At 36.7% G+C, this 21,606-nt stretch overlaps 2 protein-coding genes and 1 long non-coding RNA gene across 3 annotated transcripts; 1 reads left to right on the forward strand and 2 right to left on the reverse strand.

Moving 5' to 3' along the window:
- Positions 1-1,221: 1,221 nt before the first annotated feature.
- On the reverse strand, positions 1,222-9,190 carry LOC131773357 (uncharacterized). The gene is made up of 9 exons (XM_059089343.2): positions 9,017-9,190; positions 8,177-8,243; positions 7,899-7,935; positions 7,223-7,292; positions 6,366-6,436; positions 5,511-5,544; positions 4,211-4,324; positions 2,263-2,338; positions 1,222-1,894 (listed from the first exon to the last, which is right to left on the reverse strand). Exons 1-9 carry the CDS (start codon positions 9,183-9,185, stop codon positions 1,720-1,722), a joined length of 813 nt encoding a protein of 270 aa, XP_058945326.2. The 5' UTR covers positions 9,186-9,190; the 3' UTR covers positions 1,222-1,719.
- A 360-nt stretch (positions 9,191-9,550) lies between these two features.
- Positions 9,551-17,397, forward strand: LOC131773201 (uncharacterized). The gene is made up of 9 exons (XM_059089190.2): positions 9,551-9,782; positions 10,412-10,495; positions 10,612-10,689; positions 11,415-11,462; positions 12,156-12,205; positions 12,590-12,668; positions 13,931-14,059; positions 15,051-15,254; positions 16,015-17,397. The coding sequence occupies exons 1-9, from the start codon at positions 9,588-9,590 to the stop codon at positions 16,432-16,434; spliced, it is 1,287 nt and encodes a 428-aa protein (XP_058945173.2). The 5' UTR covers positions 9,551-9,587; the 3' UTR covers positions 16,435-17,397.
- On the reverse strand, positions 11,478-19,111 carry LOC136279132 (uncharacterized). Its single transcript, XR_010716738.1, has 3 exons — positions 18,974-19,111; positions 13,645-13,682; positions 11,478-12,222 (listed from the first exon to the last, which is right to left on the reverse strand). It is a non-coding gene; the product is annotated as an uncharacterized lncRNA (long non-coding RNA).
- Between the last annotated feature and the right edge of the window lie 2,495 nt (positions 19,112-21,606).

Raw genomic sequence — 21,606 nt, forward strand, 5'->3', positions numbered from 1 at the left:
TTTAGCGACTGCGTATGGAATTCAGTTGCTTCTGTAAGAAAAATTCACTTTCGAAAAAAAAAGGCTTAAGTCCAAACTCTGTAGAAAAGATTTATTAAACTTGTTAAATGAACCACAACAGTTGACTAAAAATAAACCTCTGAAACTTCGTAAAATTCCAAATAGAGGAGTGACAAATTTGCGGGAACGAAAGCTAAATGGGTTCCTGAGTGTGACTCAATTTATCGAAAGTCAGCTCGGAACACTTTCACTGTAAAGTTAGACCTCATCCAACTTCAATAAGCACGCAATACAACAACCCGAGCTCAATCTCACTCTTACCTTATGCGGAGGGCTGAGCAACTTCCTCTAAGCTGTCAGGCCATGTGAGGTCTTCAAACAAAAAGAGCCCCTAGATTTTTCATACTTAATAACTACACGGGTTTCCTGAATCTCTCTACCTAAGAAGTGTAGCAGCTCAAACCACGAGGAACCCAACAATGCAATGGAGTAGAAAAATTTCCACGTGCAAATAAAGCAACGCGGATACAAGGTCGAAGTAAATTTGCATTGAGAAGTTTCGGAAACGAGATTACACCTAATGAAGGTGGGGACAAATAAAAAAAAATTTTGATGCATATTTGCCACTTTGCTGAGGAAAGGAAAAACGAGCTCAGCAAGAAAAAAAGAGTATGTTGAAAATGTAGGGAATGGGATATAATCCTTTTGCAATTTGACCAATCTCACTTGCAAGCTAGGAATTTCTGAGAAATGAAAACATCTAGTTTAAGCCTCTGAGCCCTAGGAGTGACTAGCATCTAATTTCTCCTTACAAAGTCACCCCTGAGTTGCACATTAAGGTCACGAGAATAAAGGAAATTATCGCTAACTAGAGACGCTCTTGATTGATAAACAAATTCTCCTCGTCAGCACCTTGACAAATGTAAAGAGAACATTATGGAGAATATACGTACTGATGTTAGGGTGTAAAGAGTTAAAACAATAAAATGACGTGTTGAAAAAAGGAAGTAAGGTGAGATCCGCCATCCTAATTTCAAACATAAAAAAGTTCCTGGAGGTGAGGTGAAATCCAGAGAGGGGATAAGTAGCAAGAAGCAATTTTAATTAAAGGAGAACTATTCTATGAGGAGCTTTCATGGGGACTCAGAATGTTTTCTTTGTCCCACGCTCGTGACAAGACGAAAAACATATTTCTCTATTCCTTTACCGAGCTCAAAGCTTACTCTCTCTCACGTCATATAGCACGTATGCACAGTATGCAAGACGCACGTCATATGAACTTCGTAATAGACCTCGTTCACCGTAGAGTCTGTTTCTCAGTGGTAGAACATCGGAGCGCGGAATCCAAAGGTCTGAGGTTCGTTTCCTCATGGAGACTCAGAATTTTTTCTATATCCCACGCTCGTGACAAGACGGGAAACATCTTTCTGTATTTCTTTACCGAAATAAAAACTTACCCTCCCTCTTATTCTATTTACATGCAATTTTTTTATTTCTTGCCCCGTTTTTCCAGTTTGATATCGTAAACATTCACTTATATTGAAGTTTAATTTAAAAACTGATAACAGTAGAGAAAAAACAGCAGAGATTTTGATAACAGTAGAGATTTTCAGAAAGTAAAAATTCCTGACTCAACCCATCGAGATTTTCAACTCGTTTTTAAGGCGCTGTCTTTGACTTCGTGCGGTCGAGCGGGCTTCAGACTTCAAGAGAGTTCTCTCAATCCAAGAGGTGAAAGGTTCTTTTGTATTTGGATCTCCTGTGAACATAATTGTCGATATCCGCTACTCTCCATGAAAGAGGAAATGTAGTTTCAAACACCCACATGTGGTACGATGAAACTGAGTTTTTAGAACCACTTAATATCTCCCCATCAGATCCAGTAATATAAAATCTGGAAAATACGAACGGAAAGAAAAATGGTTTAATACTACAAAACATCAACAAATCTTTTCCCCCGCGAACAAGTCAGAGAAACAGAGAGCCCCGAGTGAAAATTTCGACCAATCTCATATTAACTAACTTCTTTTTTGGCTCAAGGATAGGTCAAGTGAAGCGGAGAGAAGCCATTCCGGTGGAGAACGCAAGGTAACCCCATCAATTTGAAAAGAGAAAACTCTTTGTAAAGGCTTAAACATCAATACATAGCTTTGACCCTAGTCTCGTATTTCAGTTAAATTCTACGGTAGGATCTGGGTACGAGATTACTCTGGCCCAGCTATGACGCAGGAGCATTTCTGCACAAAAATAATTAACACTTACGTTTCCTTTGCTCGAAACTTGATAACCATTTGGAATTTTTCAGCAGTCAGCTTTTCGATAAACCTCATGATTGAATCTGGGGAGGATGATTACGGTGCAGGAAAGTAAGAAACGAAAAAATTTCTTAATGTCTTAATTCAATTTTTTTCAGATGCATGTGGAAACTCTATTGAGGGTTAACGGGTTAAGGAATATATAAACAAAATATCCCAGAATACTGGACATCAAGAGGGAAAATGAACGTTATACGAAAATATTCAAAACATCGAACATTAAAGTTCACCTTTTCAAAATGGATTAAATGAGTTCATTGATAAATATAGAGGGCCCAAACCGTGACAAAATACTTGCAAATGCGTTTATTTGTCGTTTTCTAACAAACATCAAATTCTTTAGTTTGGCGAACAATTAAGCTTCTTTCAAAAGAACCAATCAGATTCTAGCATTTTTCAATTGAGTGTCAAAAGTAATACGGGATTGCTTTGTTTCTGCTTTACCTGGTCGCGCGCGTTTTCCCGCGCTTTAGGCAAATTGGTCGTTTTTCCTTTGAGTTCTCATTGGCTCATAGAAGTATTTTCCTTTCTTCTGATTAGCCGTTGTGATTAGTTTGGTTTTGGTTTTACGACACTCAATCAAAAAGCGCTCTATCGACAAAACTGCACTCAGAATTGGGCTCAAAGTCCTGTTACCAAGAAATCAAAGCCATGACAAAATCAGACAAACAAGCTATCAATCGGTCAAACGTATTCATAAATGAAATCACAAAAGTTATATTCTTTCCACGAGATAACGAACCCAATACAGCGTGCGTACGTAACACTGTCGGAGAGGGATTTTAAGAAAACCACGACGGCGATGGCAGCGGGAAAGTCACTAAACAAAAGTCTCAATAAGCAAAACAATGGTTGTGCACATGAGTTATAAATCTTTTTAAATTTCTCTGCGTCCTCTGCAAAACAACAACGTGAAATGACCAAACTTTGCGTTGTCTGGAGAACGTGAGCAACGACGACTAATTTCTTAAATCTCTATCTCTAATTTGACCCTGTGTTCCATATTCAGTTTCGAGATAGTTTTTACAGTGAGAAACAAACTAAATAACTTTAGAGTGTCGCGAGATTCGTTGGTAAAACACAAGTTCATTTTTTAACCGACGTTGTCCACGGCGTCGCCGTCGTCGTTTCTTAAACTCCCTAATAACTGACATGGCCAGTTCATCGTTTTTTAGTGCTCATATCAAGCTTCTGAAGACCAATAGGCCATTTTACAGTTGTGTACTTAGTTGCCAAGCCTTTGATTAAGAGTGAGGCTGAAGGTGACCTTGCTGTGATAGAGACCAGTATCTAGTTAGCATAATATACATTTGAAAAGCGGCAAATTTTGTATCATAACGAGGTCATCCTTGGCCTCACTCTTGTTCAAAGGCTTGGCAACCAAGCACACAAATGTAAAGCGTTTCTTTGTCCGCAAGAAAATAGCCCTTGAGCAACGTGAGGTAGTGAGAAGTCTGCAAGGGGCCTGGCACTGATTATTATTAGTGCCAGACCCTAGGTAGGCCTCTCCCCAACTCGTCTCCAATCTTCCAACGGGCGGAGACCTTTAGCAGTGAGGACGGCAACGCCAAGGAAGACGTTGATTTAAAAATGAACATACATTTTCAAACAAAAATAATTTGCCACCGGGGTTTCCTTTCTCAGACCACGCAAATTTTGATGATTTCAAGTTGTTATTTCGCAGAGGACGGCTACGAAATATACAACACTTTAAAACGCACGTGCTGAGCTGTTATTCTGCTCATTGCATTTTTTGTTTTGCCACGTCCTCGTTGCCGTCGCCGTCGTGGTTTTCTAACAGCATGCTCGCACGCTGATGTCACGGCTGCTAGTAGGGGTAATGCGACTACCCACTCAGCAGAGTTTTCACTGTGTTTAACCTGACAGAAACTAACCGGCGTTCTCTATTGTTTCGTAGCCAATAGGAGGAATAATGAACTGTTGACCGACAACACTGAGGAGATAGCACTCGCTGTTTGGCTCTAATGGACCTTGCACTCTCCGAATACCTGCAACAAAGTAAAGCAGATTTATAATTCTAAACAAATTTGTTCTGCCAGCTTACAGAAATATGTTCTCTCACAAGGCTAAAATTTTGCGGCCGCTAGGTTGCCGGTGGCAAATTTGATGGAAACAGCTGGGGCCCGTTTCTCAAAGGTGCAGGTAACTTCTTGGGTCATTAAGGATGTTCTGTTTTCATTCAAGATGGGGGTTTCAAAAAATGGGCCCCAAGGCTCCCCCTTCCTTAAGCCGCGTAAACTACGCCGACTGAATTTTTTTTTTTTGGGGGGGGGGTACTTTTGATGCCAAATTCTCTCCTTATAGATCGCCAAATTGAATTAATGTAATGAACACTTAAAGAGGAACTTGATTTCATAATTGCCTTTGTTTTGAGTTTAAAGTAGAAAGAGTTCTGTTTTGTTTCCTTGTCGAGTTTACGCCCTTATTTTCCACATATTATTCACAGTTTGAATCACTTACAGGTGGCGATATGTGGCTAGCATTCCTAAGAAACCAGTTTACAACTGTATACCCTCATAAATGTACGCCCCTTGAGTATCGAGGAAGTTGAAGAGACCGACGGACTTAGATCAGAGTTTTTACAAGTTTCACTAGTTCGAGTTACGTAACATAAGAGTTTCTCTAAGCCCTTAAAGACAGGATCAGACGAACGTTGTAGCCTATCGTATTTAGTTTCGTTTTTCTTTCGATTTCGCTTCTTTTGTAACTAGCCTCAGCCCATCTTTTAATTTTGTGCATTGTAATTTCACCTTTTTAAGTTTTCTCCGCACGTGTGTAATATTCAGACGAGTTGGCGATCGCATGAGACGCTGCTGAATCAACCTGTGTTGTCAATTTCTACATTGTGGTTGACACTTTCCGAATTCCAATGCAAAAAAAACCTGTGTCCGCTGCACTGGGTACGTGACACTCATCTTTTGAGGACAAAATAATAATAGTTCTAGAATTTCTTTTCTTTATAAATGGGTACAACGTGTTCACGATTGAAGATTGATTCGGAGTAACTGATTCTGCTTTCGATGTGCGCCAGTCATTTAAAGCCGTTGAATGATTAGAAATAATCTCCGAAACCAGTGAACCACATAGACGACAGGAGAGGCCATTAGCGCAAAGCATGAAGGGAAAAAAAATTCTCGGTCTGACACTTAAAAAGTGAAACTTATCTAAAATTACCTATTACGCTGAGATTGGACACATCTGTCACCTCCTTCAAAGAAAATAAAGGCAAAATTACAGAGACAATTAGTTCTGATAAAAGTGAAGAATCACCTACCGGATTTTCTGCTTAATTGGGAATTACGATCACTTTTTCGGGCATTGCAGCGCATTTTGTTGGCTAAAATAAAGATTTTGGCGACTAAAATGTATTTACGCCCCCTGGCACGCTCACGTTAACGTTCGGACTGTCTTGGCATCATTTTTCAGTTTAAATTTTCTCAATGCTTTCCAAAGTGATAATGATAGCATTATCGTTTATGTTCTTGGGCATAAAATTAATGTTTTTTGCCCTTCCCAGAGTCATTTCAACTCTCGCCTAGCGGCTCGGGCTAAAAATGACCTGGAGTCGGACTGAACGAAGGTTCAGCAGACTAAGAATAGAGATAAATAGACTAGACAGTATTCAGATTCCAGCTGGATCTTGAGTTCACCTGCATGCTTCCTTTCGTGTGTCCTAATAAGGGTACCCAACATGGTGTTCCAATCCCGTCATCCTAACCGACGGCAGAGCGCTTACAAATGAGAGTCGTATAACCAAGACAAAAGCAATCATAACAGCCAATCGCATCGATGGGAAATATCAAAAGGAGCCAATCAGAACTCACACTAACAACAAATTAGCGCAGGAAACGCAAATGACCAAGAGTTAGGTTTTGTTTTAGCATCGGATTGATTGAGAGGATGGCACAAGTTTTCCAAACAAATCAAGTAGGGCAAAACAAAAGCAGTTTCATATCAAATTGTCACATTTCTTTTGGATCTCTCACCTGTTAGTAAAAAATGCTTAAAAATCAGTGAAATCAAACTCACCAGATGCAGCTTACAGTTGTGTTCTAAAATAGCTTTGAAAGTTTCCTTCAGAAATCTATCCAGTCTAGAACCTAAAAGAGCAGAGAATTTGAGAAAAAATTAATTAAAATTAATTAAAATCTTTGGTCTATTTGACAATATAGATCATTACAACGATAAATGATTTTACATCCAACAAGTGCAACAGAGACAACTGCTTAACAAATAAAGCTATTTCCTTTAGTAAATTAAAAAAAGGCAATTGTTTTGCTGAGGTCTTCAGTGCTTGGCCTTTTCAATTACATCTGTGAATATATGAAAGTCATATATTTGAACTGCAGATAAAAACGTGAATATATATGACTTTCATATATTCTCAGTCGTTTATTTACCACTTCATGGGTTTATTTGAAACCAGCATGATGATCAGCTCCCAGTTGGCTTTTTAGCTCTGTTGGTAGAGCTCTGCACTAGTATCGCAGAGGTCATGGGTTCAAATCCCATGCAGGCCTGACTTTTTTTTCAGGCCTTGCTTTCACTAGTGTTCATCACTGCGAAGATCACTTTCATATTCACGTCTTTACCGTATATAGTTCAAATATACGACTTTCATATAAAAGACATGAATATATATGACTTTCATATATTCCCAGTCATTTTTTCGCCACTTCACACGTTTATTTGGAACCAACATGCTGACCAGCTCCCAGTTGGCTTGTTATCTCAATTGGTGGAACACTGCACCGGTATCCCAGAGATCATGGGTTCAAATCCTATTCAGGCCTGAATTTTTTTTCAGGCCTTATTTTCAGAACTGCTCCAGTGGTGTTCATTACTGTGAAGATCCCTTCACATTCACATTCAAACAAATTGCTTACCTAAAAGACCACTCAGATTGTTTTTGGGATCCATCTGACCTATCAACTTGCTGACTATCATGACACAGTCCTGAAACATAATAAGGACTGTTTTACTGCAGAAATCAAAGGTTACATAATTTTCACTGTTGTAATATGTACCATGTTTGTCATAAAGAGATGGCTGATGCCTTTTTAAATCAGAATATTTAACCTTATTTTGTCAGTAAACAGTGATGTCCAAAAATGTGCCAATATCTACAACCAAGAGATTTTGTAAATTTCAGTTTAATCTGGTACAATCAGTTTTCCTTCCTCCATTTTGGAATCTTCTAAGCCCTCCAGTATTTGCCTGCATTTAAACAGACAATTCTGCTACAAAGTTCCTATTATTTCTGTTAATCTTAGAAAACAATCAGAAGTGTACATAAGCTGTTTCACTTTGTGTTTCAGAGGAAAAACCAAACAGATATAAGAAAGCTATACTGCAAACAGCAAAGGGTAATGAATATAAGTTTGTAGTTTGACTGGTTTGTCTGTGTGTCTTTAACTCTGCAGACATACAAAGACCCAAAATTGGGTATGAATTGACTGCATTTCAGTACCAAAAAACTGGGTATAAAATGAAAAAGGTTACAAAATGACCAGATACCAAGAGGAATGCCAAGAACACTGCATCTTCAGTTATGATACTCACCTTAAATGACCTCATGTAAGCCTTACCTGACTGTTGCCTGCAAATAGTTGAAAATGTCACTTTTGACAAGTCTAATTCAACATCAGGCCATCTTACTACAATTCAGGACAGGTATTTTTTGATAAAAAAGAAAGTTTTGAAAATCAGCACATACTCAATTTGGTGCTAGATTATTTTATTAGTTGTACTTTACATATAACAATGACAATCAACATATGTGTAATTTTTTCTTGTCATTTAAAATAAAACTTCAAATTTTACATTTCAGGCTCACATACCCATAGGTTAGTCTAAAAAGAAAGTCTCCAAAAAAACAGTGGTCACCAGGGTCTGCGGGATAAATGTCTGGAAAAGACAAAATACCAGCATCAAACTTCCGTGCTTAACAAGGAGGATAAATGGAATATTGTATTTGGAAATGACTAAGGATTAAAACTGTTGCTTTTGACTCTGCTAATGATTCCAATTTCTGATTTCCACCGGATTAGAAGTGATTTTACCATTCCACATATAACTCAAACAGACACTCCCACCATTAACATATAAAATGGACACTGGACCAAAATTTGTGTCCCTTGAAATGGAAGATTCCTCTAAATTAAAGCAAGGTACCTATTAGGTATCAGCAATTGGAAAATTGTCCAAGTATATTTCAGTGACCTGAGCTGATTTGAACTCAGACACAGAACCATTTTCCTGTTACCCAAATCTACTCTCCTACAAATACATTTTCCTAGGAAGTACCACAAAAGAAAGGTTCCATTTTATTGTCACCTGACTAGTTTGTATCCTAAAGTTATTTTAGAAGGCTGCCTTCTAGGTCAGCTGGCTAGGCATGCTATCAAAATTGATGATTGATTGATGATTAAATTTGGGTGCAAGTTCACTTGGTTACTTTCAGTCTTGATACCTTTAATTAACTATTTAACTCCCAGATCAAATTTGTCATTCTCCTTACTATCAAGCATACAATTCTTATAATATTAGTTCAGAGAATTTAGTATTGATGCAACAGAATGAAAAGATCTAATTAAATTACAACCCAATAGAAATAATATACGTTAGATAAATATCGATAAGATGTAATTGAATGACACATCTAAGATCTTCTTACAGACCTGAGCTGCTTTGAATCCAGGGGAACGAATTGAAAGCCAAATGTCGAGCCATACACGCATTAGGCTTCAACATAGTTTTCAGTAGCCGTTTATTTGGTTTAATGGTTAATGCCGAGCCTCCAAACTGTGATAGACATCGTTGAAGTTTGGTACCGGTAAAAGCCGCCATGTTTGTTATTATTCCAGAAGGAGATTGAACAATCATGCATACATACTATAATACATAACTATCACCAAATACCGCTGACAAGAAGCCAACCGACCCTGAGCCCGAGATTGAGGCAGTTCCGGAAAGTATTTCCGGTATTGCTCGTTGTACTTGTGAGAAGACAGAGTCCACACGAATAACCGAAAATAAAAGCAAATTTAGTCGGACGAAATGAAGGAGAATTTCTTTCATATCATACTTGCTAAGAAATACCCTCAGAACAGGAGGCTTTTGCCATTCCACCCCCTCCCGGACAAAGAACGTTTTTCCTTAGGGATTTGTTGTAAGCTATTCCCTCAACCCAGTCTCTTGAGGCCAGAAGCCGTTGTTGGGAGGTAGTGGTAGTATGCATATTTCGAGAACATGGCTTCGTGGAAATGTACAGGTTATGTTATTTTAGGTATCACAATTGTTGTTTTAATAATTCTCCTCAATTTCGATTATTTACCGAAAAGAAGGTTATCTGAAGAGCTAGAGCTAACCACAAAAAGTAGTTACAGAGAATCCATTTCGACCGGACGACCCACCGAAAGAACGGCCACAGGTGACACAGCGAAGGTGAGGCTATTAAAATTGCATGCTGAGTTTCTTATTTGGTATTTTGTCGGTTTGATAAGACCGAAAAGTTTTTAAAGTAAAATTACGATTTATGTATTACGAGAAAGCTTTCAATTTTAAAATTATTTCCCAGAACTTTCCTAATAAAGGGAGTGACTGTTTAAATAGATGCCAAATTACGTTGCAACTCTGTCAATTCACGATAGAGTGGTGGAACAATAAGCTTTGATTTCGATGTAAGCTTCCAAATATACGTTGAAGATACACTCGTTAAATTTTTTAATTTAAGTTTGATATCAAGGGCTTTTTAATTCCTTTTTTTCTCAGATTTTAGAATACTTAAATCTATTAATTATGAAACAGAAAAGTGTTTGTGCATGAAAATATTAAAAGCGTGCGTGCACATTTATTTTGCAAATTTTGTACGTCTCTTTTCTAACAGAGGTATAAGTGTACTTGGCTTCGTGGTTATGAATTACGTAAAAATTACTTCATTGAAAGAATTCAAGTCAATGACAAAATGAAAACGAAACGTAGTATACACGTTGTATTGTTGCAATCGCTGCTTCCACCTTTGAGCTCAAAGTTCGTGTTAAATTTAATTATAACCTCTGGATTGTTTTTTTTAGGATGACGATGGAAAACTCTCAGTTGAGCAGTACAAGAAACAAATAATGAATTGGAGTTGCTCTGAAAAGTCTTCCTCTCCAATGGTAGTTATTTATGAACGTGTCTCCAAGACTTAATGCATTTAGTTTTTTGTATATTTTTGGTATTATCAAGTGAGACTTCTACTAACGATTTAAATGTGTTTTTTTTCATGATGTAGGACAATTTGCCTGAGCTAACATTTGATGATGTAAAAAATTTTGATTGGAATTGTAGTGGTTTCCCTTCAACACCACAGGTACAGCATATATTTTGTTACTCGTGCATTTCTTACTTTTTATTATAAATCTACTCTTGTAAAAGGTGACAAAATTATACAGACGTCACATATGACAGATTAAGATCCAAAGAGACAAAAATATGCATCAGGAATTTAATTTCTTTCCATTTCTTTGGTGTTTTGAAAGAATTTAACTATTTGTTTAGTACTTGTTTGGTGTATACTTAAACAACTATTTACCTCCACTTTGGTGAATAATTGTTACTAGTAATTTTTATATCTCTCAGTTAGTATGCGCACTATGATTTATCCATGTAGTGGGTCATATTTCACTGTGCAGCCCACTTAAGTCAAATATTTGTTTGAAATGAAATCTTCCCCTTCTATTTGAACCCAGAAATATAACCAATATCTTACTGACCTCATTTTCTCAATCAGTACTGTAAGTTACTTAATAACCTTGTTTTTTGTTTTGCTCGGATTTATGGCCCATGCACCTCACACTTAGGCCATAAATCCAAGCCAAAAAAACTTGGTCTGTAACTTACAGTACAGACCTGGAACTCAGTTAGTAAAAGGTATATATTAATTGTTAAGAAACGAGTATTGGCTCTATCCTTTAAAAAAAAACTATTGGAAACTCTTCTATCTGGTTAAGATCTTTAACAAAGTGTTAAGGAGAAATTTAAAATAGCATTGCATTACTCTTAGGATATCTCCTCTTTAAATTTTATTTTACACAGGAAACAGATGATAACGTCACAACAGCAATGTGTTACAATTATAATGATGTAAGTTTAGACTAGATAATACCTGCTTTTAAACTCAACTTGCAGAAATGCTGCCGTAACCTCAAGTTCTGACCTTAAAATAAGTTAAAAAATGCCTTTCTTTCCAAACAAAAAAATTGAAGACAACTTTTGTGGTGTTATATATGTAGGTAATAACATGATTTCAAATGCAATTTTGTGTTAGTAAGCACAAGTAAATTTTCAAAAAGACAATAAAATTGCATGCATGAGCCTGTAGGGCTAGTTGCAAGTGCAATTTTTTGTCATCAAAAGATGTATAAGTGCTTATTGCACCAAATTGCTTGAGAAACAATGTTCTTACTTGCTAATAATGTACATGGAAAACATTACAGAAAATCAAGGCAAATGTAAATTTTTGCAGCGCACATGCACTATTTGTAATTTACACTCATGTTACAACTCTGTACTCATGTTACATGAGATTACATTTGTTTTCAGCCACTCAGAAGCGCATAATTTTTTCATGTACAGTAGAGTGAAAAAACTCTTCTTGAAAAGTAAATTTATGATGTTGATAAGTTAGGTTACCATGACAATATTGACATCCACTGTGAAAATGTAGATGGTATACTCACTGTGTGTGCTAAAGATACAATGTTTTTGAAACAAGATAAATTCTGGCTTTTCATCAATATCTATGTCAGTATTAAATATTTATTGTTAAATTTCCAGCCTTTCATCTGTGTGGGCGATCCATTGCATTGCCAATACAAGGACCTCAGGTGGGCTCTGATCACATCTTTATTTTTGAAAAAAAAAATTAAAAATTAGTTTGCCAAGAAATTAATACTGTTCACTTCTGTAGCAACTGTTTCCTTTCTTGTTACTGTATTCAAAATGAGAGAAAAAAAATTTAACAAAGGGAAGAGGAAACAAGAAACAGATAAATTATATTAATAAATGTCTGGTTTGAAACTGACATTTTGTAAACTTACTCAACAAGTTTGGTAGGTGTTTCTTTTCACAGTTTTCAACATACTGTAGCAAATTGGGCATTGTTCTGTTAGACTGATATTGTTTTAAATAAATTTCTGTTTCTTTTCCATATTATATCCATATAAATAATGAACATCTGAATGGTGTAATATATGGTTTATTTTTACTAGTGACAAGAGGTATAAAACAAGACCCAAGTACGGAGAGTACAAGTATCTTCCCAAGTCATTATGGTTAAGTGTTGTTTTGGTATGTATAAGCACCTATAATAAATAGTTCTCAAATTTATGAAAGTATCAGTTGCTTAGGATATGGGTAATGAAATAAACGGAAAGAGGTATTTTGAATTTGTGCCATTTGGTTCGGTTTTGTGAGTGTTTTGCCCACTTTAATAAATAAGAGTTTTCACTATAGCGTAAAATTTCGAACATCAATATAATCCTTCATGTGCCATATTTCCTTAAACAAGCACCTGGGGGCTAATTTAAAATTTTGGTCTTTGGGAAGTGCTTAATGGAACACATGCACTCGATTTAGGGGGGCACTTATTAAGTTAGCACAGCAATAGAACAAAGATCAAAAGATCAGATAACCTATATAGAGGAACTCTTCAAGCACATGGAGATAGAAATAGCTCAAATGGAAAAGAAACTATTCTTTTTTGAGGCTCAAAAAGTTATAAAGTGGCAATATAAACAGGTTCCCCTTACATCCCGACTATTTAAGAAAGTGAGGAAGACAGGGGGGTGTTATTTGAGGGGTGCACTTGTTTGAAATTATTGCCTAGTGGATGGGTGCTTTTTTGAGGGCAGGGGCTTATTTGAGGAAAAGCAGTAACTGGCCAAATTTGGGGAAATAATATTTTTCAAATGATGTGATGTTTTAGGTTAAAATATTGAGAGAATTGCTCGATTGCTTGTTGTTACAGGCATTGTCAATGAACTGGGACTTTGTTAGAGTTTATTATGTAAACTAAGATGATTTACAAGGATTTCCAATCCTTACAAAAGCCATAAATACAAATTCAATGACTATAATTTTTTTTTTGGCCAATTAGCTGCTGACACATCATTTGCCCAACATCACTCAGTCAGATTGTTGAATTAATGGCCACTATTAATTCCATTTGATATTTCCTGAATTCCAAGTGCCTTTAGACAGTAATAAGAATTACTACAGGTGGTAAATTTTAGTGGATAATACTGAAAGAAGGAAACTGTATTACCCTCCAACAGTTGAAGAAACAAGCTTGCAATCTCCTTCCTGAAAGAAAAAATCTTTGGGAATCATGATGATTGAAAAGTTGAAAATGTTTGATGATTTGGCCCTCACTGATTGAAACAAGGTTTGGTTTCACACTGTGCAGAGGTTACAATTTAAGGGCTTTACAAAGTTAATTAGAGGGTTAAATCCACAGACACAAAACATGAAAATGTAAGATCTTAATTAGATCCTAATTAGATCTTGGGAGTTTGACTCTAATGAGGTGGTGGCACTATTTTTACTTGTAGCATGGGGGAGTAGCATTCCTTTACCACCCATGTGCCAGTACAGAGCAAAAAATGAAGCTACGCAAATTGGCAACCAGTTGTCTACAACGGCATGTTATTACACCTTATGAGAGACTAAATCCATGCAAGGTGAGTGGTCAAATTTGTTATTGGTGTTAAGTAAATTAGAGAGTAACTCCTTTGTTAATCTTTCTCCCATGAGTGACCAAGACAGAATTTCTCCTTAAAATATCAATACAATATCAACCATATAAGTGATGAGAATTAAGAAAAATGTCAATTTGGGAATAAGTAGTTGATCCAATACTAAATTCTCTGAACTAACATAAGAATTGTATGGTTGACAGTAAGGAGAATTACAAATTCGATCTGGGAGTTAAAGGGTTGAGAGATTCAACAGACATTTTATGCAAGAATAGAATAACTATGTGAACATATACCCAGAACCCCATATCTGCAATTGTTGTATGTATGGTTGACATGGTCTGGGTCTAAGAGCAAGATTTGGTCAGGTCATTATGTTGTGTTATTGGACAAGAAAAATAAAATTTCCTCCCACAGTACCTCTTTCCACCCAAGAGTGTAAATAAATGGTTACCAGCTAACTGGTAAGGAGGCGCGATGATATGCATGTGGAGGGGGGGGGGACCCTGCAATAGACTAACATCCAATTCTTGGAAGACTAGCAATACTCCTATTTTCTTATAGAAATGATACAGAAAGGGGGATAAGCTTGCAAATAGACAAAATTTAGTACTTCATTTTATTTATTGGTTGGTGTGCTGGATAGTGAATGGTAAAAGACATGTTTGTGACCCAGTGAGGCTTAGAAGGAATCAGTTTATTTTATAATTTCTCGGCCGATGTTTTACCCTCAAAGTTTCTTTCTTTCCAAATGCATTCTGATTTAATACCCTGGGTAATCTTTGATGGATTAGGATCTTGTTAAGAAAGAGACATGATACTCCCTACAACTTCATAACAAGGAAACTTGGAGAGGTTCTTGCAGTATTGGGCTATTCATTAATGCGATATTTGATTCCTGAATTTGAGGAAATTGGCCAAGAAATTCAAGAATTAGTTTGTCTTATTTGGTGTTGTGTTTGTGTTTGTGTTTCAGCCAATTGTCATGGTAGCATGGAGCTGCTTCTATTCATCATCAGAAGTAGATATTGAAAAAGGAAAAGAGTGGATCAAGCAAAAGGCCATGAAGGGCCCTGCTACTCATGTAACAGAAAATGGGCAATATAAAGATGGAATTAAGAGTCAAGCTGAAACAGTTTCAGATAAGCATGACACTCTCCTCTGTCCTGATAACATAAATGTAAGCAGATTTCAGTGATGTGCTTTGAACATGGTAGTGATGTTTGATTGTGCAGTAATCCTATGGAGGACTGTTATCAGTAGAAGTGACTACCAGTAACCTTACAACAGCCTTAGTGAGCCATCAGTAACTACTACTGTCCTTCTCAGTACTTATTTCACTTGGAGGATCCAACTACACAATCAAATGCTTCCAACTCTGCACCATGAAAATTTTGTGGGTTTTGGTTTTTTTTTAATTTTGTGAATTGTCCTTAGTACCTAGAAACAAGTTCCAATGGGAACAAAAAATTGCAAAATAAAGCATGGCAAAAATTTACCTCCTTCTCTCCAAAGATTGTAATTGAGACCTAGGATAGTAAACAAGGGTTAGGGTTTACTTGCTGTTGATGAGAAATTGTTACTGACACCCTTGATTACTGTAAATACAGGCGTCCAAGCCATTCTTTCCTCTGTACAATTCCTGACAAGGAGGATGTGTGTAACAGCTTCTCAAGTTAATGATCACTTCCTTGATTCTTGTGACCTTAATGTTTGGATCAAGTCTGATATCATAAGGAGAAATTAGATGCTAATCACTCTTAGGGGTCCAATTGTGAAGCTCTCCACTATTACCTAAAGGTACCATGCACATGTGTCGATGAAGGAATTTTTACCTGAGAGTCTTGCACTCTGTATTTAGAGTATTCCAGGATGATTGGAATTATTTAAAAAGTTCTGTATGTACTGTTTTTTGTTTGTTTGTTTGTTTTTTTAATTAGTCAATGATCAAGTCGCGCAAAGGAGAGAGTCAATCCACAAGTGGCATAGAGCAAGATGCATCTCAAGAAAATGAGAGGCAAAGCAGCCAAGGATCTATCTCAATACAAAACACAGAAGAGTTTGTGATAGTGAATGAGAGGGTGACAAGCAACCACAAATTTGATACATCGAATGCAGCATGGGCTCTGGGAAGTGTAATATTTTTATGTCTGGTCCTTGGTGGCGTATTATTCTACACCAGGCCATGGCAAAACAGAGATCACTGGTGGACACTAGATGATTATAACAGTAACACAAAGTTTAGTTTCATGAAAGCAAGAGGCCTTCGATGGAAATCAAGAACACCTCCAAATAAAAGGACAGCAGGGTATTCTCGTTTATTGAGCGCAATACCTGAAGAATTTGAAGATGACATTTAATACAAAAATTTATTTATTTGATAATAAGTTCCTTTTAGTGGACATCAGAAGGTATTTAGTCACATGTAACATAATTCAGGGTCTTAAGTAAGCCAAAAATCTTATAAGAATCATTATACTTTCTCTGTTTACATAGATCTAGATACCCCAATATTCAATGCACTTTTGATATATTATTATTTATAATAAGTATATACCTCACATGTGAATAGTTCTTTTGGCATGTGCTGATTGGCTGATTTAGAAGAGATTAACTAGTACTGTTCACCTCCCAACGGCCAAAGAGACAAAATTGTAGGTCAACAATTTAATTTGCAACCATCTTTTGCTATATTAACAGAAATAAACTGACTTTTTGGGGTTTTGTGTGATATATAACAAAACAATGTTGGGGTGAAAGTGCTGGATATTTATTGTGCAGCTTAGTAAATATCTACCACTTTGCACCTACATTTTGCATTGTTCATTTTTACTCCTGGTGTGCATACATTTGAAGTATGTTGGCTATTTTTATATTAATTCTGAGATCCATTTTGGGATTGCTTTGGTATGGTGTAATATTTTCTATTCAATTTGTTTAAAGTTGCATACTGATACATAAATAAAGGATGGGTCCATGCAAAAAAGTAATTATATTCTTTAGGCTTTCATAATGGTTGGGAAAATTGTACTTTTGAAGGTTTAGGAAACATTCAATCAGTGATAATTATGATATTAACATTATGGACAACTTTTCATATGAAATTGTTTGCTTTACTAGCACCATTTTTATGTAAAACTTCCCCATTGTAGTTTGGAATGGGTAGAAACAGCCTACTTATACAATTTGTTTTTTTGAAGGTATACAAGGTAAGCTGTGTGAAACATAAACTACTGCTGTAAATCGTTTCACAGGTAAACAGAAAATACGTACAAAATACAAACTTTGTTGAAGATTTAGTTTGATTAAAAAAAAAAATTTTTTTCCAAGAACTGTTTTATCTCTGGTTGTTGTACAATTTGTGGTAGTGCTAACTACCATAAAGGGAGAATTGCTGAGTTTTGAGGTCATTGTACACCCTCTTTTACAACAAAATATTGGAGAATATGAGAAAAAATGTTTGTTGTAATGTGTGGAAACAATCAAAGTGTGAATGTACGGGAACTAATAACATATATACCACTAACTCAGTTCGAGATCGCTATTGTTAGTTACGGACCCGGTCTTTTTTTCATGGCCATAAAAAAAACAAGCCTCTGTCATGTATAGTACGGACTTTGTGTGTAGTTGAAGGAAGGAAGCTGCACATGCACTCTTGGTCCGTTGCAAAGGTAGTGAGGGCAACTATTACATTTCATACGTATTTTTGATCACTAAATTGTTAATCGTGTGGTGGCTATATTAACATATTTCGCCATGTAATCATTTTAGCTGTTTGAGGAAAATAATTTCCCAATTCTAAGTTATTTAATAATGGTAGTGGGAGTGAGTGAAGTCCCATTTGGTCCGTAATCATACAAGTGATTACAAAGTTGAACAACCATGAAGCAGGAGTCCCATTTGTTGATAACGAGTTTGAATCATAGCTATTACATTTTTTAAACAATCTGCTGAAGAATAATTTCTCCCTGAGTTTGCAAAAGTTTGAGAACTCTACACCTAGGAGTAGTATCACAACATCAAGTCGTGTCAAATTCACATGCTATGGTATGTAAATTGAATACTCTTGACCAATCAGATTTTCTATAAAGTCTAATGTATTAATTAAAATTATAGCACATGAACATACTTATAAGTTTGGCTACAGAAGTTGAAAGTGTACCAGAAGACACTTATTTATTAGGCTGACATCACCTTCCAAGAGATTCTCATTGAAGAAATTACTATGTAACAAGCAAAAAGAAATCCTAGTGGCTGGACATTCCAGCAGAAGATGAAGATGCTTGTCACCTCACAAGAGATTCAAATGAAGGATATTTCTCTGTATGAATGGGTCAAGAGCTTAAGAAGGAAAGCTATGAATATCTTAATTGAGAGCAAACCAGGTAAGAAGAGTATTGTCTTAAAGGGAATGTCACGACAGATACCTTAAGTACACAAGATCCAGGGAAGGTTGAGAAATAGTAGAAATTTATCAGCACTCCAGCATCACCTGTTGTTGGTCCAATCACAATCTTGAGTATAAATCTACAATATACAGGGTCATTGGGGTCATTTTGACAGACAAGTATAAAAAAAAACTTAAGGTAAAATTTGGATTTGTATCATTTTGCAGATGATTACAAATCTCTTCTCAGAGCATACCCGCAAATCTTTCATAACTCGCACGATTTTTTTCAGATTTGTTGAGGAAACTAGATGAAAAATTTGTAACTCAACTAAAACGGAAGACACCTGATTGTACATCAACAAAAAATTCAACAACAATAGAAAAGAAAACTGGAAATTTCAGTAATTTTGTTTTTCAACTATAATCCACCAGACCAACGTGCGCCTCTATTCAAAATCAGTTGTAGTGAACCAACCCTCGATTCAAACAAAACAGCTGATTTTACTTACTTTGAAAAATAACCCAGATTTCTTTCCTTTAGTGTTCAGTGTCGCTAAAACCGTAACTAGATCCATCAAAGAAGGCAAAATCGCTACAATTTCCAATATGGATGGGATTCAAAGCCAAATTTTTCAACTTTGTCGAGCGCGGTGACGCATCTCAACTTGCATTTTAACCCGCCGAACTAAACCAATTGAAAGTGAGAATCAAACCATCATACGATGAATGCAGCCAATTATAATTAAGAAGCCAGTGCAATGATCGCGCCATTGTCTTAAAGCGTTGGTGAGAAAAAAATCAGAGGGAAATTTGAGTTTGCACTAGTACAGAGCATAAAAACTAACAAAGCTTGATATGCAACACAAAGGATAGCTCAGCCTGACAGTGCTTGTTCGAACATTCTTTGTAGCCCGTTTCTTTCAAAAGATGTTTCTGTAAATAACGCCTGTCGTTGGTTCTGGGGCTGGTGGCCAATTGCACTTCAAGCCAATCGCACCGTCAGTTTAGAAATAGTTAAACTATGTTTTGAAAACTCAGATGGCGACATTTTGCAGTCTCTGGACTCGTCAGTCCGCTTGATGGTGTATTTTCATTGATGGAAAATGAAAGCCATTTAACTTGAAAACGTTCGCGTGATTGTTCAGATTTACTTGTTGCCATTTTTTCAGTTTTTATTCTCTCAACACCCTCCAAAGCGAGCGATAGAAATGCAAAACGGAAGAGGAAGAAGGTCTCTACAGTATTCTACTGCCTCCATTCGCATGATGCATTCCATACACTTACAAGGCCATCAGAGAGTGAAGTTCTACTTCGCCATGTCTTTTTTTTTTTGCTCCGTCTAATCGTGTCTTGACGCAAGTCGTCAACAGAAAAAAGGCACTTACGAGACAAAACTAGTCAAGCTCTTATAGCTCATCGGTAAAAAAAAGTGTTACGTCTTCACAAATGAAATTTTTATTTTAAAAAGTAGATCTTAGCTTTATTTAAATTTATTTGAATTTTTACATTAGTTGGCGAAAGACAAATCTATGTAAAAAATATTGTAATTTAGCGAGTTTAATGCACAAGTGTTCGCTGATAAATCTTATTTAATCATACATTGGTGCTTTTTTGCCCCATGTAGTCTCAGGTTGTCGACTTTTTTTGTCTTAGCACTAGGCGATCTAGGGGTTGCTCATTCAACAAGCTAAGGAGCGCAGGTCAAATGCCCCGCACTTTTGGCGACCTGAAATCCCGTTTTTCCATTTGTTTTGATCCGTTACCATGGATTTCACTAAATCTGGCAGTCTCCACAGAGACCAACCGCTGATAAAACATGGCCGCGTACCAGGTGGGGGCCTGGAAAAGAAAACAATATGTATTAAAAAGAGTCCAACTATAAACTTTTAACTCGGGTTGTTGACCTAGCGTGACCTAAACAGCTTGGAAAATAACAATTTTGTTTAAAGCTATGCAATCACGGTTGCGTAAGGGCAAAATTTCGGTTATCTCCGACTTCTTGTCATCGCTGGCGCAAAATCGTTCGAATGCGCGCTTATGAAAATAATCTGATTATGACGTTAAATCAGAGGAGATCCATTTTTCAGTGAGGAAAGTAAGCGTCAAAATGCCGATGGTAACATTTTGGCGCACCTTCATAGAAGCTTTACATGCGTTAATATTTTTTGGATATTTTAAAAGAGAAGAAAGGTAGGGCACGAAACTGGCAAAAATGTCACGATGTTACGACGGAAAACGTACATTTTCTTCTTGTCGAACGGGCCGATCTTGCGCTAAAAAGTATCTCGAAAAAGTAACTCGAAATTCCAGAACTATTACAATGGTTGGCATTTTGAAAACAAAGAAACACATTCTGAACAGAATCCGTTATTTAATGACCAAATTTTAAATCTCAGGGAAAAAAAACACTAGTGGGGAAAATACAATTCTGAGCTCTAGATATTCGTCCCTTCTTTCTCTACGCTCAGTGACGTAGAAAGAAAGCAAAGATTTTCTTTCAATTCACAGACTTTCCCTAATGCTTCAAAAAAAAAAAAAAAAAAAGACACGCATGCACTTTTTGCGTTACTTATGGGTGTTTGAAACAAAATGCGAAAGTTCACGCAGCAAAATTATACAATTTGGACTCAACAATTTACACGAGAGGGGGGGGGAGTGAAGAAGAAGAGAGAGGATGTGAGGGGAGGGCAGGGTAGGGGAGATGGGAGATGTTGGGAGAGAAGGGAAGGTTTGAGTTGGTTGGGGGAGAAAAGGGATGTGAGGGAAATAGCAGGAGAGGGGGGGAGGGAATGCTAGCAGGCTAGGGTGAATTAAAACAATTAATTTCTTTACCTTGTAGTGTGGCTGTGAAAAATGAAGTTTCAAACAGTCAAAAGGAAAACCCTGGCCCAAGTGTAACTGACAAAGATAAAACTTTTCAAAATCACAAAAAAATTCCTGACCCAAGAATAACTGACAAAGATAAAATTTCTCCAAATCGAAAGAAAATTCCTGGCGCAAGTGCAACTGACAAACATAAAACTCGTTCAAATCAAAAGAAAATTCCTGGCTCCAGTGTAACTGACAAAGATAAAGATGTTGAAAGTCCTGGCCCAAGTGTAGGTGACAAAGATCATAAAGCTGAAAGTGCTGGCAAGAGTGC

The sequence above is a fragment of the Pocillopora verrucosa genome, chromosome 2 (assembly GCF_036669915.1).
Source record: "Pocillopora verrucosa isolate sample1 chromosome 2, ASM3666991v2, whole genome shotgun sequence".
NCBI lineage: Eukaryota > Metazoa > Cnidaria > Anthozoa > Scleractinia > Pocilloporidae > Pocillopora > Pocillopora verrucosa.